At 31.6% G+C, this 17551-nt stretch overlaps 1 protein-coding gene across 1 annotated transcript in view; it reads left to right on the top strand.

Moving 5' to 3' along the window:
* Window positions 1-4298: 4298 nt before the first annotated feature.
* Window positions 4299-17551, top strand: part of LOC149415458 (uncharacterized) — a 50048-nt gene continuing 36795 nt past the window's right edge. Inside the window, exon 1 of the mRNA XM_089642398.1 lies at window positions 4299-4836. Within this exon, the coding sequence (XP_089498524.1) occupies window positions 4816-4836 (21 nt within the window). The 5' untranslated portion in view covers window positions 4299-4815. The remainder of the gene's footprint in view (window positions 4837-17551) is intronic.

The following is a 17551-nucleotide window of genomic DNA, read 5'->3' as shown; positions in this document are numbered from 1 at the left end:
CCAACCGGCTACAACGTCATTAAAACGTAGTAAACGCCACTGGCTATTAAGACAGCTGTCACTAACGTTGCACAGCGTGACCACAACGCCGCCATTTTCACGAATAAAAACGAATATGTCGTTTTGGCGGCAAATCGAAAATGGCACACTTTAAATCGTTATGGAAAATTTATTCGTCAACATAAAACAATATATTAATTCTTTCACTATCCTAATTTTCACGAGAAAAAACAGTTAAAATACCGTATTGTATTTGGTGACAAGATCTTAATAGTCAGGCCCTTACAAATCCCACTCTTCCCCATCTCCAACTCCCCCTCATTCCTATTAGCTTAAAGCCAGAAAAGATTTCTTCTGATTACACCTCTTTATTAAACTAACCATGTTAGCAATAGGCCGTATAATCTGTATGGTAAGCAGCTTTTAGACCATTACTTGGGGTCAAAGTTAGAACGTTTTAAATTTGCGGCGGAAAATCTTGTACAGACGTCATTTGTTCGCAGTTCGTCTTCACGAGAGTATGCTCGAGTTGTCTTTTGTGTTAAGTGATTTCCGGTTCCAACAAAAGTAATTAAAAATATAAATCGAAAAATGGTTTAGTGTTTTATAATTTTCATGTAAAGTTCCTAAATATGTATACAACCAGTAGGGGGGAGTCCCCTAACGCCGAACGGCAGGTAGTACCGAACGAATACGAAAACTATAGCAAATAAGAGAACGAAAACGGTCGTTTGTCATGGTAAAGAAAGTGAGAGAGTTAGTTAGGTCGCGAGAGGCGCGGCAACAGGCACGGTCTTGCTCGTAGCCCCCTTGAGGCTCCCGACCGACGCGTTCATTTTGCGCGGGAACGTGACGTATGGTGCATACAAGACAATACTGGTTGTTGCAAGATTTACGTGTGGTGACTTTCCTATTACAGTTTTTTTTGTCTTCGGTAAGTATTTTTACAATTTTAGTGCTTAAAACTTGCATTTAATAAGTATGTTTAAAGTTATTATTATGTTAATATTGTTCTACGAGTCCCTACGACCGAACAGTGTTTTTTCTTCTATGACCAAACAATTATTTTTCCGCGATTATTTTATTTTCAATAATATTAATGGTTCCATTTTATTATTTCAGATGATCTTATATTAAAAATAATGGAGAGTAATTGAAAAAGTAACTATGAAAAAGATGTCCTTAAGAGAAGCTGCTTCAAGATACGGTATTCCCACTTCTACTTTATATAATAAACTGAAACTTGTAAGAGAAGGAAAAGAAGTAGAATTATAACCTATCTTAGGGAGATTCACGGAAACCTTTTCGTCGGAATATGAGAATGTCTTAGAAACACACATCAAAGACTTAGCTGATAGATGCATGTCATTGACAAGAAAGGAATTTTTTAAACTAGCATTTGATCTAGCTGTACACCTCAAAATACCTCATCGTTTTAATGTGCAAAAAAAACAGCCGGTAAGCATTTTTATTGCAAATATACGAAACGTCATCCACACTTGTCACTAAGAAGAGCAGAGTCTAGCAGGTTGATCCGTGCAGTTGGATTCAATAAAGCACTGGTAGATGTGTTTTTCGATAACTTACAAAGACTTTAAAGAGTTCTTTTAAAAAGTTCTTTAAATGTACTTTAATAAAAAAGTGCATTTAAGAAGACAGATATAAAAGACTAAAACTTTGCCGTTACAAGAAAATTGTCAAAAACGTAACCAATCTGCGCATGCAACCCAAGAAACGTAATCTGTTTGTTTAGAAAGTCTGCTGAGGACTGGATTCAGTGCAACTCGTGAAAGGAATGGGCTCACGAGGAGTGCGCTGATATTCCAGAGTGCTCTGACAAGTATATTTATGATAGATGTTACTTTATTAGGAATGTTTGGTCATAAGTGTCATTTTATAAGTATGTTCGGTACTAGGTGCCAAAGAATGATAAACCAAAAATTGATTCCAATGATTAGCTTTTGTTTTCACTTTTAGTTTGTACTCTGTTGATTGTTTGTTGATTTATTTACATGTCTATGATCGTTATGTACCCAATAATGTGTAGTAAATAAATTCAAATCCATTCGTTTTTTTTAAATATCTCCCAAGCTTAGGTGTTCGGCACTGCGGGATTTCCCCCCACAAGTATGAAATGCATTATTAATTATTTTTTGCATTGGTACAATTTCGTATTATGAGGTTATTTAAAAAAAAATACCTATACCTATTTTATCTGTAAATACTTGGTGAGACTCCATCCTATTAATAAAATTTTATACTTTTGAAATTAGTTATAACTATAATCCATTATAAATAATTGAATCAAGGTAAATCCGGTTTTGGAACAACCGTTCCTTCTTCAAGGCACAATATATATTAACTTATTAAGTTAATATATACTGAGTAAATAAATATTTTACCCTGAGGAAGGAACGGTTGGTCCGAAACCGGTCGGCGTTTATTAAAATAATATGTTTAGTGGTTCAAACAAAACAATTTTAATCTAATTATTAATATTAAGCAATATTGAAATTGTGTATCAATTTTGAGAATTTTTACTAAAAAAAAATCAGATTGTTTTCAGCATAATTTATTAAAATTATTATTTTCATAACTCTTATCTTATTTTATAATTTATAAGTCAAAAAATGCCTTTTTCATTATTACAATTCATCGCTTATTATGTAAATGCTACTCCGATAATCACGAGCTATTTATTAGCTCAAACTATGACAAGATACATATTTATACCTGTCTATATTTTGAATAAAATAAATAAATACAATACAGATATACTAGGTTTTTTATGATTTGTAATGAGCAACCTCACGGCTATTGTAAAAGTAATAACAATATGGATGGTGTATGTTATTAAACCACTCATTTTAAACATGTTTAAAAAAATTCAAACAAACATTTTCAATAGAAATCCATAGAAAATATTTTCAGTAGAATTAAAATACTAGTTAAGTATATAAACATTTTCAATAGAATTAAAATACTTGGTAAGTATACAAATATGTTCAATAGAATTAAAATACTAGGTAAGTATACAAATATTTTCAATAGAATTAAAATACTATGTATGTAAGTATAAAAATATTTTCAATGTAATTAAAATACTTGGTAAGTAAATAAATATTTTCAATATAATTAAAATACTAGGTAAGTATACAAGTATTTTCAACAAAATACTATGTAAGTATAAAAATATTTTCAATGTAATTAAAATACTTGGTTAGTAAATAAATATTTTCAATATAATTAAAATACTAGGGAAGTATAGATATATATGTATTTTCAATAGAATTAAAATACTTGGTAAGTAAACATATATTTTCAATAGAATAAAAATACTAGGTAAGTATACAAATATTTTCAATAGAATTAAAATGCACTTCTAATAAAATATTAATTTTATATAAATGTATTTTTAATAAAAAAAATTACAATGCAGCCAAATTTATTTAACATCGATCCCAATACTGCCCTTTACTTATTTACCTTATGACCATGACAACAGGTAGTTGAGGGCGGATCTTAAATATCTGGTGCTTAAAAAATATTCTCCATTTTCTAGTATGGAGTAAGGGTTATATTGTCATGGGTTCCATAGATTCTTAATTACATGAAATAAACGTAAAAGAGAATGGTCGTTTTAGCAACCATTAAAATTCGTTAAGCTATCATCAGAAGTTGAACAACGTTCAATAAACCAGATCGTAACACCCTTTCACAGATGGTGTCGGTATCATGAAAACGAAATTTCTTGTGAATGAAACTTGTAAGTTTCCGGTATTCATTTAATTTTATTAAATGAGATAACATTTAATTGCGCTATATTTTTTTAAAGTAATGCTCAATATTGAATCGAAGATCTAACGAAGCTCATAAATACATTTTTGCATTTGTATAATATTATATTTTCATTCAATTTTCTCAATTTTCGGTTATAATTTACATTATAATTAACATCAATCACTGGGTTAATTTTCATCATGACATTAAGAAAATAAATTCTTCTGTTCAAGCATTTAGTCGCTGGCATGGAGGGCCGCTATAGTACAGACTGTAATTTTTTCACAATCAAAAAACCATTTATGTTACGTCTAATTTCTCCTAGAACTGACCGTAGTTCATCAATGAATCGATGTGTGTTGAATCGCAAGTGCAAACTTGTTTTTTCAATACAAATTTGGTAAACAGGTTTTTTTCCGAACGTTCGCTTACTCAGTGAATACAATTTATTATTGCCCGCGTATAGGTGAATTAACTCATGTCGCGTTCGCTCGTTCATTGGCGAGAATTTTATTACGCAAGATGATGAAAAATATAAAGTTATCCACACACAGTCGCAATCTGCAGGCTAAAGTCGCTAGTCACGCTTGACCCCGCTTCTGAATTTGAAAATATCCCGCTTAATTCGTCTAACTTAGCGTCAAATCATAATAACAGAAAATTATTTACTCGGAAGCAGATACTAAAAAAAGGGATTTTAATAAGTGATTTGAGGTTAACAAACAATAATTTACCGCCAATTTTATCGTGTTCCGAATTCAAACCAGTGTCAAAGGGAATAATCACCAATGTTGAAAAAAATATGGCCTCTATTAAATGTCATTTTTATAATTCGTTAATCGCATTGTTTACGAGGTGATTTTTCCTTGAACATTAGTAAAATATGGTGTTTTGATGTTGTCGGATGTTTTTGCTTACACTGTGAAACAATATTGATTTATGAGTTTGTTGTGTTTGATGTGATAGAACTGTAGTGATTTGTTGTGATGGGATAGTTCGTTCCTGATTTTATTCACATTGACATCGAATACTAAAATGATTGATGGATTTCATAAAGTAAGTGAAAATTTTTATAATAAAATTAAAGATTTTACTAAGCCTTGATAAAAATATAGATCGTGTACCGGTAAAACATTTTAAAAAGAACACATTTGCAAATTCAATTAGTAAACAGCATCTCCCGAGAAAAGGAATGTTTAGTGTAATTTAAAATAAAAGTTTTAAACATGTAAATTAGTTGCCCAACTGACGGATTAAAAAAAGCTGTTCTAGATTTTACATTCCTTATTGTAAAATGATGTGCTGATATAATATAAGAATATATATAGAAGATGAATATAATATAATAACTACCTTAAATAAAAACAGGGTTGCTACGGATGTAACAATTAAAAATTGTGCTTATAAAAATGAAGTAAAAACTATGATATTTTTTACTGTAACCAAAAACTATCATAACCAAGCCATTTTTATTTTCAAAAAACATTTCAATATCATGAAATAAGTGTCGCTAACTGTAAATAAACAAACAGGCTTGTTGCTGATTCCCCCACCAATTATAACTTGTTGAATTTTGTTTATAAAGTTCAGTTGTCGTTGAGTTTTGTTTGGTCGCACTATATTACAATAGCTTGATAGCGTGATTTAATAGCTTCATTTTTTTAACATATAAAATCAATGGTTAATCATTTTTCAGATAATTTACAAAAATATAGTTAGGTAAGCTTTATACCCATAGAAACACTGTACAGAGATAAAATGCAAAATTATTATTAAAACTACTATTTCAAAGCACTCTAGCTGGTTTTTGTTCATTAAAAAATTTTCAGACAGCATATTAAAATTTTATCGCTGATTAACTGTTGATTCGAGCAGGTCTAACATGCACGGACAAATAATTACACATTTGAAATAACAAGATCTCATTAAAATAAGTGTATGGCTGTATTAAAAACATACACACGAACTTTTATATATATATATTCGGCGATGTGTTTTTGCGCTTTTCCAATAATCCGTTTTCCATATTTCCTTCTTTGCAATTTGCACTTTCGGATAGTAGATGAAACTAGGCTCTTATTAGAAATTATTTTTCGGTTTGTACCTAACCGGAAATTGGTCGGTTATCTCTTTGGAAGTTTCTGAAGATTGCGACCAAAACTTCACAAATGTTGAATAAGCCACAAGGTTGTAATAGAACTCGTTACAAATACGTGTAGCATTAAAGCATGTGCTCAATTTAACGATTGGCGCGTGTCTAAGATATCGATTGATTAACTTTTATTATATCTACTCTAATCGTCTGTGTAAGAACCCCAAATTTCCAAAATTTACACACACAAAACAATAAATTCACAAAAGCACACTTTAAAAAATGCATCATTATACAGCAAGAGTATGTTAAAACGATAAAAAATGCAGCAATGTCTTCCAAACTCAAAACCGTGTATATAAGTTTATAATTATCATACATTTATTACCTTATTACGTCATCAGAGATGCAGTTTTTACTTCCTTAATATAACTAAAAATAAACTAAGTACAGACAAAAGACAGAATTGAGACAAAAAATACGGAATAGTGCCCATAGTAGCATAGAGCTAATATAATACACAAGTGAATAACAGGGAAGAGTTTTTATTAAGAAACAAACAGAATTAATAGTTGACTTCCTCACTTGGATTTTTCACGCCAAACAAACTATTTTTTAATATTAATCTTTATAGTAAGGTTACTATTATTATATTTTTACTTTTTGTTTTGTTAATCAAGATATCTGGAAAAACTTTTGGTAGGTTTTGGTAATTCATCCGACTTGTTAAAGTATCCCTAATGTGCCTTAACTTGAGTCCCATAGTAGGTAGGGTTTGAATCCCGCATCCCACAATCACAAGTAAATAATAATGTACCTTCACTTAAATCTTTCCTTAATAAATAGTATCAAGATTATTGATACGAAAAATTCTCGATGATTTACTTTTTTTACATTTTTGATGTCTGTTTTTTTTAATAATATAATAGATAGTTCATACAAAATAATTTAAAAAAAATTTGCATTATTTCAATTTTAAACCCCTAATAAAAATTTCGCAAATTTCTAAATTCATCCGCGGGATTTGAAAAAGGTGCAGGATTGACAAACCCTAATGAAAGGTATATTTTTTGACTTAAGTTTTTTTCTTGCAATTATAGTTTTTTGATCGTGGAAATCAACTCTAGTTGGGATTTACTTTATTTTACACACTTTTGTCTAATGCGGTATCAAACAATCTAGAACAACTACGTTAAATTCTTATTTATTCACACAGATAATATTTTTGTGCTAAATAAATATTTAATACTGTTTTTAAACAGAAAAAACTATAAATACTGGCCGACAACCTGAAAACACACAGAAATTATCTATTAAAAACTATATGATATTTACATTATGCAAACGACTTGCAACCATAACGAAAGATATCAACTATTGAATCACATGTAAAATGTAGTTTTTTTTTTTAACATTCTAAGAGTTATCGCTCCTACAATAATTATTTTAATATATGCACGAACTTTAAAATATTACTTATTCCTATGAGGAAAAATTACACGTAAAATGTGAGTTAATTAATTTAAGCTAATTAAAAATAATTATATGTAAGTTGTATGTCTTTGGATGGCCACAGATTGAATATTTTTTTAATAGTTTTAAGTAGTTAAGATCGGTAATACACTATGAAATAATATTAAAATAAATATATACGTACGTCACAGTAGCTTATCTATTATAAGGCACGTGGTTGACACTAATTAACCATAAAATACCATACACAACACAAAATACTTATTAATATTAAATGTAAAGTTAGTGCATATTTTGTGAATGCCAATTGGCGAAGAGTGCGCAGCTAACTAAGGGTCAGTTGTTTGACCAGCTGTTAAATTTGATAGCCGTTAAAATTCCAAGAACATCACTATTTTGAATTTTCTTCTGAAGCATGACAGACAAATAAAATTAGTGTATAATTTAAATATACTTTCTTGCGCGATGCGATCATGTAACTCTGTTAGTTTCTCACATATTAAATAGGGTGACCGGATAAATCATCAAAATGATAAATCAGCACATCCTTAAAAAGTTATATAAAGTCATGGAAAGTGATGAAACAAAAACTTTATTAACTGGGTTAAGTAGGTTAGGTCAGGTTAGGTAAGGTTTAATTTTTTTTTCATCATATCTAATGACTTTATATCACTTTTTAAAGGTGTGTTGAATTGTCACTGTGTTGAGTTGTGATGGAACCATTCAAAAGTAAGTTGCATCGGTATACAATGCATTGATAACGTTTCAAGACTTAAATGTTCAGCAGGTGTCAAGGCAAAATATAAATATGTATATATTACGTGTAAAGCGGTTCTAAAAAAATCGCTGAAAACAATTCACCGCTGTAAAAGTTCACCGCTCACATTTAACCGCCCACAATAGATAAAATAAAATAACCGGAGCTAAGGACTGTATAAATTATATTAGTAGTGACGAGTTAACATAACCAAACCGAACCTGACAAAATTTAACCTAAGTATTAATTCCTATTATTAATATTTTTTACTGATATTTAATTGGCTATTATTTGTACAAAATTAAAAAAAAAGGAAAATTAAAAAAAAAAGTAAAACAACGGCGTATTATTTTGCCGTTGTTTCGGAATGTTCCGCGGTGAATTATAGGCGGCGAACTTTTCCAGCGGTGAATTAAAGGTAGTAAATTTAACGGACACCGTGTAAAGGCATCTTTACTTTTATTTTTTTTATGGAAATACTGCACAAGAGTCCCAGTGAGACTCATCCCCAAATGGGGTATTTTGTGAGGCTAAAGGTAGTGGAGAGGAGAAGGATATGGGGAAGAGAAAGATGCGGTTGTTTCTGGCTATTAAAATCTGGTCACTAAACACGGCTAAAGCCATATCAAGCAAAATTTCAGGGAGGGTGCCGCAAATATACTATGTATTATTTATAAATTAATAAATTTTTAAGTAACACAATTTAGTCAAATTAAATTTACTTGCGTGTGTACATTTTTTGTTGTAAATTTACGATGCATTTTCAGAAAGCCCGGCAATACTGGCACGCCATTGCATCGTTACAAAAGTTTAAGGCTAAGGTTGTGTAAGGAAATTAAATTAGAATATTCAATGTGTTTCTGATGCATTTTCCAGCTTATGAAAGTTAACGAGCTTCCGGAACGTAAACCTTGCCCGGGTCAAGGGTTTGGCCTTTGGTTAAACTCGAATCGATAATATTATTGAGAACGTCATGTGTGAAATGAGGCACTTGCATACGCATATGGTATCCAAGTGTTCTTATTGATAATTATCTGAACGACCCCTAAAAAACCAACCATTGGTAATTTTTTTTTAAATGCAGTGTAAAACGCAAAACAATATTTTTAGTTTTATGTAATAATTTACATCAATTTCTTTACAAACCACTTCCTAGCTCCGGCATCTAATGACATGATAATATGCATTTTGGAGAATTTGATTAATAAATACAAACCATTATTATAATAATGATGCAAAGAAAAAGAAAGTTCCGAGTCATCCCAATTATTTATATGGAGACACATTAGTATACCGACCTTTAGCCTACCACTACAACACGGGCATGTGCCTAGTGTGGTGGCCAAAAATTTACCCGTTTACTGTAATATATAAACTTTACTGAATAAAGAACATAAAAAAAATTTAAACAATGCAACTGTTGGGGAAATTTTAAGAGGAAGCTACAAGCCAAAAATGTGTATATTCTTGGTATACCTTATATTGTAGGTAATATGCATTAAAATAGCTTGACAAACGGAGTCTAGAAACGTTCGATTCCAAGCAAAAAACTGGTTTTTACTTATTTTGTAAATAATTTTATAAGAAAGCAAAAAAGTAAATCAAGTGAAACTATCACAGATAATCTTAGTTATAAAACTGTATTTTTTAAAAGTTTTTCCCTTATGCTTTCATACATTTCTATTGAAAAAATATTTTTTGTAGTAGTTTGCATTTATATTTTTTATTGAGTAATTTTTTTTTATTTGTATTGTACTCAAGCGAAGCGATAGGAAAATCTTCAATTTAACTAAAGCATATTTTTTGGTTTTGATAATGTACACCAATTCATTATAAAGATTAATCAAAATAGTGATTGGGCATTAAGCTCCGTCTTAAAGGGTAATTGATAATTTCCGAAATCTTACTTTCATAAATATGTCGTCTTTAAGCGGCCTAACCATAGTTTGACAATTCCTTCGAAAGAAAACGAAATAGATGCTTAATTTATTATTAAGAATATCATACACAGAAAAACTTGACTGTGAATAAACTCTTTTTGAATAGCAAATTATTGGATGTGTAAAAGAAAAAACACTTGAATTTTAAACGGAATTCTGCAAATTCAACTCGATACAACAAATATAAACAATATTATTCAATGTATTCGTATCCCAAATAAACCAAACTGCAATAAAATTTAATGATTTTATGGAGTATCTCTTGTTGTAATTATACATATGTAAATCCTATACTATTTTATTGTTAAAAAAATTTCGTCGTACTAATTAGATTCTTATATGCCTGTTCAACGTTGGTGTGATATAGCCGGCTTCGATCCTGGTTTAAGACCATTTTAACCAAACAAACGTCATTGTTCTGACTTTCGCACCGCGTAATATTTACACCACGTTTTTTAGTAAGTATAATGTATCAGTGTTAACTGTTGATTTCCCCTAAAATAAAATAAATACATTTTATTTACATTCGTGTATCACAAATGAGCATTACAAGAAATATTAGTGCCATTTGAGCAAATAGAACTGTGTTAGTGAGGCTAGAGGAAGCTGTGATTAGGGAGAGGAGAAGGGGAAAAATAAATGGGTTAGTTTCTGTGTATTCAGCTCTGGTCACAAAACATAGCAAAAGCCATTTCAAGAACGATTCGATTCTAAATGGTGGCATTTTCACTTCACTTCCTTATGTGGTTATTAAAGCAAACTGCTTATGGGGTCTGTTCGATATTGCAACGGAAGCCTTTTAGCGTTCCATCCAATTTCCTTGCATGCTTTCAGAAAATAAACCGATGTGCTTTCACTCTGTCGTATTAATTTTCGGTAATAATATTTAACTTTGCCATAATTTTTCTTAATAATTTGATCAACATTAAACATTTATTTAATAATTTAGTACCAACCTATTATTTAACGTGCCTGTATGAGGTGAAATGGTAAAATGTTGAAAACAGGATAAATTTTGATGGTATGTTCTAAAAATATTTAATCATTATGAAATAAAAAATGATGAAAAATGTGATAAATAATTTTGACTAAATTTTGTTCAATTGGATACACATTTTATTCTATTGGATAAATCTTTTTTTCAATTGAATAATCATTTTGTTCAATTGGATAAAGATTTTGTTCAATTGGATATCCATTTTGATCAATTGGATACACATTTTATTTATTTGGACATTTTTCCAACTGGAATTTATTAATTTATTTTATCATATGTATTTTGTTTACCATCAAAGCTTTAAATACAACAAGAAAACAATAAGTCCGAGAGGGGATATGTTTAAAAAAAACTGAATGCGTGTTTGGGTTTTTGTTGTTTTTCATTGACCAATATTGGCAATCGCCCACGATCTGTGGCTATGACGTCCGTCAACTAATTATTAATGTAAAATGAAGATGGTCAGACGTAAATATTTCACAATTCAGTTGTGTAAGAAAATTGCCTTATAAAAGTAAATGCCTAATAAGTGTACCACATTTTTTTCAAGTAAAAAGTTAGATTCTTTCACATATTGGTCACTCCGCCCGTGTCCACCCATGTCCGCCCGTATACCGTCCTGACCCTAACTATTAACTATACAATACTACTGATGTTTAATGTTTTTATAGGTAAACAAAAAATAGTCGAACGAGTCCAAAGTGCCACAATCTTTTAAAATTATAAATAAGCTCAAAAAACCGCTGGTCAAAGTTTGTAGGTTTCTTGTCAACCTTATAGACAGTATTGGTTAAATACACACCGTAGTTGTGCTAAAAAAATCTCAACATTTTGATGATAAGTAGGTAAGTATACATCTATACCGTTAAAAACACTAAAGTCAAAACAAATCCGTATAAATCCTTTTTTATGTGCTATAAATAAACATCAAAATAACACAATAATTATGAACGCCATAACAACCTGAATGTGTTTGTAATTAAAATAAATTACACCTTGCGTAATCGGTCACATCCCACGGAGTAAACAGTTGACCTAAACCGGATTGCACCAGTTTGGACTTCTTACGTTCAGGTGTAAGAAATAGTAATTTATTTGACCTTTTTTTAGTGACTTGCCCAAGTATTCAGATAGATTTCATACATTGGAAGCTACGCTTTGACGACAAAAATCAAAGCGTTAAAACGGTTAAGCCTATAAATACACAATCTAGTAGTTCTGTGAACAGTAAACTTCGCGTAATGTTGATTATTTCGATGTTACAGCTTGTGCGTCAGAGGGCATCAGCGCGCTCTGAGGGAATAAAAAGGTACTATCAAACACGTCTACCATCTTGACAGGATTTACCGGACCCGGAACACGTGTCGAATTATTAATTATTATTAAAGATATGCATGCAGCCAACACTCCCTAAAATGTGGATGATAAATAAATCTATTTAAATAAATAAATAATACCAGTAATCTACGAGTCTTGTATATATACCTACCTACTTGTTGTGAAACTGATGGTGATGGGTAGGAGATGGTGAAAAGGAAGGTTGGAAAGTACACTGGTCACTAAACACGACTAAAGTTATTTCAAGCAACGTTTCGATTCCGAATGGTGGTATTTCACCAGAGCGATTCGAAAATACCACTCTGGAAAATCGGTTTATTAGATCGGCTCTAATAAAATACCACTCTGGAAGATCGGTTATTAGATCGGCTCTAATAAAATACCACTCTGGAAAATCGGTTTATTAGATCGGCTCTAGTAAAAGACAACTCTGGAAGATCGGTTTATTAGACCGGCTCTAATAAAATACCACTTTAGAAGATCGGTTTATTAGATCGGCTCTAATAAAATACCACTCTGGAAAATCGGTTTATTAGATCGGCTCTAGTAAAAGACAACTCATGAAGATCGGTTTATTAGATCGGCTCTAATAAAATACCACTCTGAAAGATTGGTTTATTAGATCGGCACTTATAAAATACCACTCTGGAAGATCGGTTTAGTAGATTGGCTCTTATAAAATGATTTTATGGTATTTTCATACCTTTATGTCAAGAACATTCATAATTGCGTAAAACGATTTGTGCGGCAATTTCATAATATTCACGTGATTTCGTTTTGAAGTTAAGAAATTCTTGAGAAGTTTGAAAGCATTTTTTATTAATTACCCCGCCTCATTTTTTGTGTGGGTAGACCCATCATGACGAAGCCTTATTAGAGTTTTAATTTAAACTTTTGACTTTATTGTCTAGACTCGAGGAGTCAACGGTTTTACCTTGGGTTGGAATATTTCGGTTTGAATTTGTGACTCCCACCGCAATTCAAAAATATATTTTGACTGTCGATATTTATTATAGTATAATACATCATTTCTTTCTATAACAGGATTTGACGTTTGAAAACCCCTTGTCCGCCATATACCTATAAGAAAAGCAAATAAAGCAATCACAATAGAAAAAACGCGTACGTATATTAAAAAATTCTTTCTAATGTTTTATTTAAATATTTATCTACTTTTATTAACGGTAAAATATACAATATTTGGGGTCAGGGATTATAATCATTGATTTTTGCGACACCTGAAAAGCCATTTTCAGACTGGTACAATTTTTATGTAAAATAAGGTATATCTGTATGTTATGATGTGGGAAATGTTAGTCAAAGAAGGAAGAAACTCCACACGGCTCAGTAATCCACCAATCCACCAATTACTCACATTCACCAATCCAAACATAGCGAACGCAACGCTTTGAAAGTAAACCCCAAGCAAATAACTTAGCGAAGGATCACTCAATTCAGTTATTAGATGGTCACTGTGCTTGACGTGTTGAATTACTAAATAGTAAACTACTGGTCACTATGTTTAACATGTTGAATTACTAGACATAATCGATTGGTCACTATATTTAACTTATTGAATTAGTATATAGCAAACTACTGGTCACTAAATTTAACTTGTTGTATTACTAGATAGGAAACTACTGGTCACTTTGTATAGCGTCTTTTGATTTACTAGATAGTAAACTACTGGTTACTTTGTTTAACCTTTTTTATTACTAGATATTAAACTACTGGTCATTATGTATAGCGTCTTGAATTACTATATAGAAAACTACGTCACTATGTTTAACCCGTTGAAATATGTGGGAGCAATCATGAAAAAATCAATATAGGCGACTACACACTGAAGAGATGAAAACAATGTAATTTTTCATGAGAAAGCCTTAATTTTATTTAAGGATTACTGAATTTAAGAAACTAATTATCGTTGTAGGATATCCAATCAAATATGGAAGTTTGGCGGCCACGTATAGATCCACGGACGGACGTGGGCGCAGATTCACGTTGCGATCCAGCTAAGTTGGTTAGTTTATAAAACAAGACATGTCTGAGACAGTGACGAGAGTTCGAATCTGTCGAGTAACACAATTATGTTATCTTATTACGCGTGAAATTCGGCGCAGGTGGATAAATTGAATTTACGCTAGTTAATTAATGCCACAAAGACAGCTCGTGCGTGAAAGGTGAGACGTCCGTACCACAGAACTTCAGAAAACAATACTAAAATAATATAACTATTTTTTCAAATGTGAATATAGCTCAAGAGTCCCAACGGTATATTGTGGGGCTGAAAGGACATAGGGGGGAGGAGACAAGGAAGAGAAAAGGTAAGAAGTACCTGGTTATTCAGATCTGATCATTAAACTATTTCAAACAACGTGTCGATTCTGAATTGTTTGCGAGTGTGTACCGCCAACGCACTTCCAATAGCAGCGATCCTCGTATTAGTTGGGAAATTAGTTGGTAACTTTCTTGCAAAACTTTATTTGTGTTGGAAACTGAGAGTTTGTACACCCCACTACGCTAAAGTATTAAAACAAACTAGTTTTGGCTCGGAAGTATCTTCTTTAGGGCAGATATTATATTACTTCCTTCCAGACACACCGCTGAAATACTTTTCCCTCCCTAGACAATCTCTTTCTTCTACAGGGTCTCTCTCTCTCTTTTTTACGCGTAACGTTATTATTATTTCTTTATGATTATAAAAATATGATATATCAGATTTTCCTTACATGAACTCCACACAGGTGGTCCGAAGGAAAATATTTCCCTGGGGACCTCTGTCATCTTTAGGGATGCTGTATGGAGGATTTTATTAAGGGGGGGCTAGGGTTAATTCGTACGAAAAAAGGCATTTTTTTGTGAATTTTTAGTGACAACACAGTTAAAATTTCTTTATTAAATCTAATAAGACAGTAAAGTATGACATTTTAAGAAAGTTGTATAAAATTTTCACGGAGAAATATTAAAAAACACGGCAATGGCAGCAATTATTCGGACGTGTCTCAAAAAAAAGTAGAATAGCGGTGACCCTCATAACTCGGTGCTGGGTCATCTGAAATCAAAAAATCAAAGTTCATTCGTTAGATAATAGTTTTTCCCAGGTAACGCTGGGAGGGTTTTTCGAAATTTTAATTTTTCACTTTTTTGGAACACTTTGAAGGGAAAAACGCTATTTTTAGTGAAAAACTGCTAATTTGTTATTGTAAAATAATAATTATTAACAAATTTGAAAAAAACTCTCCAGCGTTACCTCGTAAATTATGTACAAAAATAGTTTTTAAAATTTCAAAAGGATCGGTGCAGTAGTTTTGAAGTTATGACGGTCACCGACTTTGAAAACGTGAGTTATGGGAAAAACGCTATAAAGTTTTGAACACTAAAAAATCTGGTATTAAACGTTTATAAGCAAATTTTATCGGCTTACCTCACACTGAATCATCAATGCCAGGTCCATAAAGGATGTTGCTATCATCCATGATGTCTAAAGCACCTTTTTGCTCCTGTCTACGACGAATCCTGCCTTCTTTAGTTTGTTTCTCAGCTTCCTGCTCTGCTTGGCTTATACGTATGGTCGGGTAGGGATTAAAATCCGATATGTATAAAAATACTCGTAACTTCGTCAATTTTCCTCCAATCAACTTGAAATTTGAACACAATATTCTTAACATATTAAGCATTTATTTAAAAAAAAATGCAAAAAAAATAATTTTAAAACCCTAGCCCCCCCTTAAAGAGATGACGTTCTGGGAATGAAAAAGCTATGAAGGGTGGGTGGGAATCTGCAGGTAGGTAAGTATGCCGGACGTGGCAGGAGGGACGGTCGTACGAAGTAAGGGAAGTAGGTCGAGCGTCAAATTGTCTCCCTGAACCGGCCTTTCCCGATCCGAGTTTTTCACGCAGTTGGTGGGCTGACGCATCCACCGCCAATACCTGTACAAACCTCAACCCAAGAACCTGGGTACCCCTGCTATGTCACAATGGCGTTGGTGAATGAAGAATGAAGATAGGATAGATTAGTTTGGCATTTTTACCAAGGTTCAGAAGAACTTTATAACTCTTCTCTAAATTCGTAAATATTTTAATCCAAGCTTTTTCTGTAAGCCGATTCATAAACAAGGCAAAATAAATACAGGTTAAAGCGTCCAAGGCGATAAACAGGGCGGTATTATTTAGTTAAACCTATGGCAAGGGAAAATACACTGGATCCACCCAACGTCATGTTGAGTTTACAAACTTCATGGTAATCCGAGCCTTGTAGTGGTGTCATTGTAAGTTACTTCAAGAAAAAGGATTTTTAAATTAAAACAAATGTGTGAACTTAGATTTTACAAAGCTTTTGTGAATAACGTTTGTTTCCTGTGATTTCGCTCTGGGTTTCTTTAGTTTTCCACGGAAAACGAAAAGATTTATATACAATATATACAATGTATAACAGTGTTAAGGGACGTACTTGACTAACCAGTGATTTCTGACATGATTTGGAGTAAAAAATGTAAATAATTTTTTGGTCTCCTGTGAAATTTTTAGGTTTTTTTTTCTGGCTATTTTTGATGGGTAAGGTCGATGTAAGGGGTCGTGCGGTTACTCGACAACATGTGGATGAATTAAAAGAATATATATTTTTGAAAAAATAATTTAATACGAACATTTTAATATGTCAGCAATCACTCGTTAATGTGAGGTAAGTACCTCGCCTAACACCCAGTTTATTGTATTATTTTTACGTAAAACCCTTTTTTTGATAGTAAAAATATTAAATGCATTAAATTTTAATAACCAAAATATTATGAATAGCTAGTAAATAAATTTAAAGATAATAATGACTGGATAAATTTCGTGGCATCGTTTTTGAGAAACTATAATATAAACACTAATCAATAATTGTCAATTTTTGACTACAACGTATATTTATTTACTACCGTATTGCTACCAAAGCTTCAAACACGTCATGGAAATTGTTAGCGAAATAAAAAAAATGTATTAATATTAATGATGATAGATTAGGTAAACATACTCTAACTTAGGATATACGTTAAACTTTCGAAGAAATTAATAATTACAAATGAATTAATAAATTATTACGAATAAGGAATATTTACGCAAAGAGAAAAATGTGGAACAAGATTAATAACCAAACACATAAAAAACTCCTCGCAGAGGAAGTTGACCTC

Source organism: Hesperophylax consimilis, chromosome 18 (genome assembly GCF_061612785.1).
Source record: "Hesperophylax consimilis isolate HC1 chromosome 18, BYU_Hcon_1.0, whole genome shotgun sequence".
Lineage (NCBI taxonomy): Eukaryota > Metazoa > Arthropoda > Insecta > Trichoptera > Limnephilidae > Hesperophylax > Hesperophylax consimilis.
This window is presented reverse-complemented; position numbering and strand designations above follow the sequence as displayed.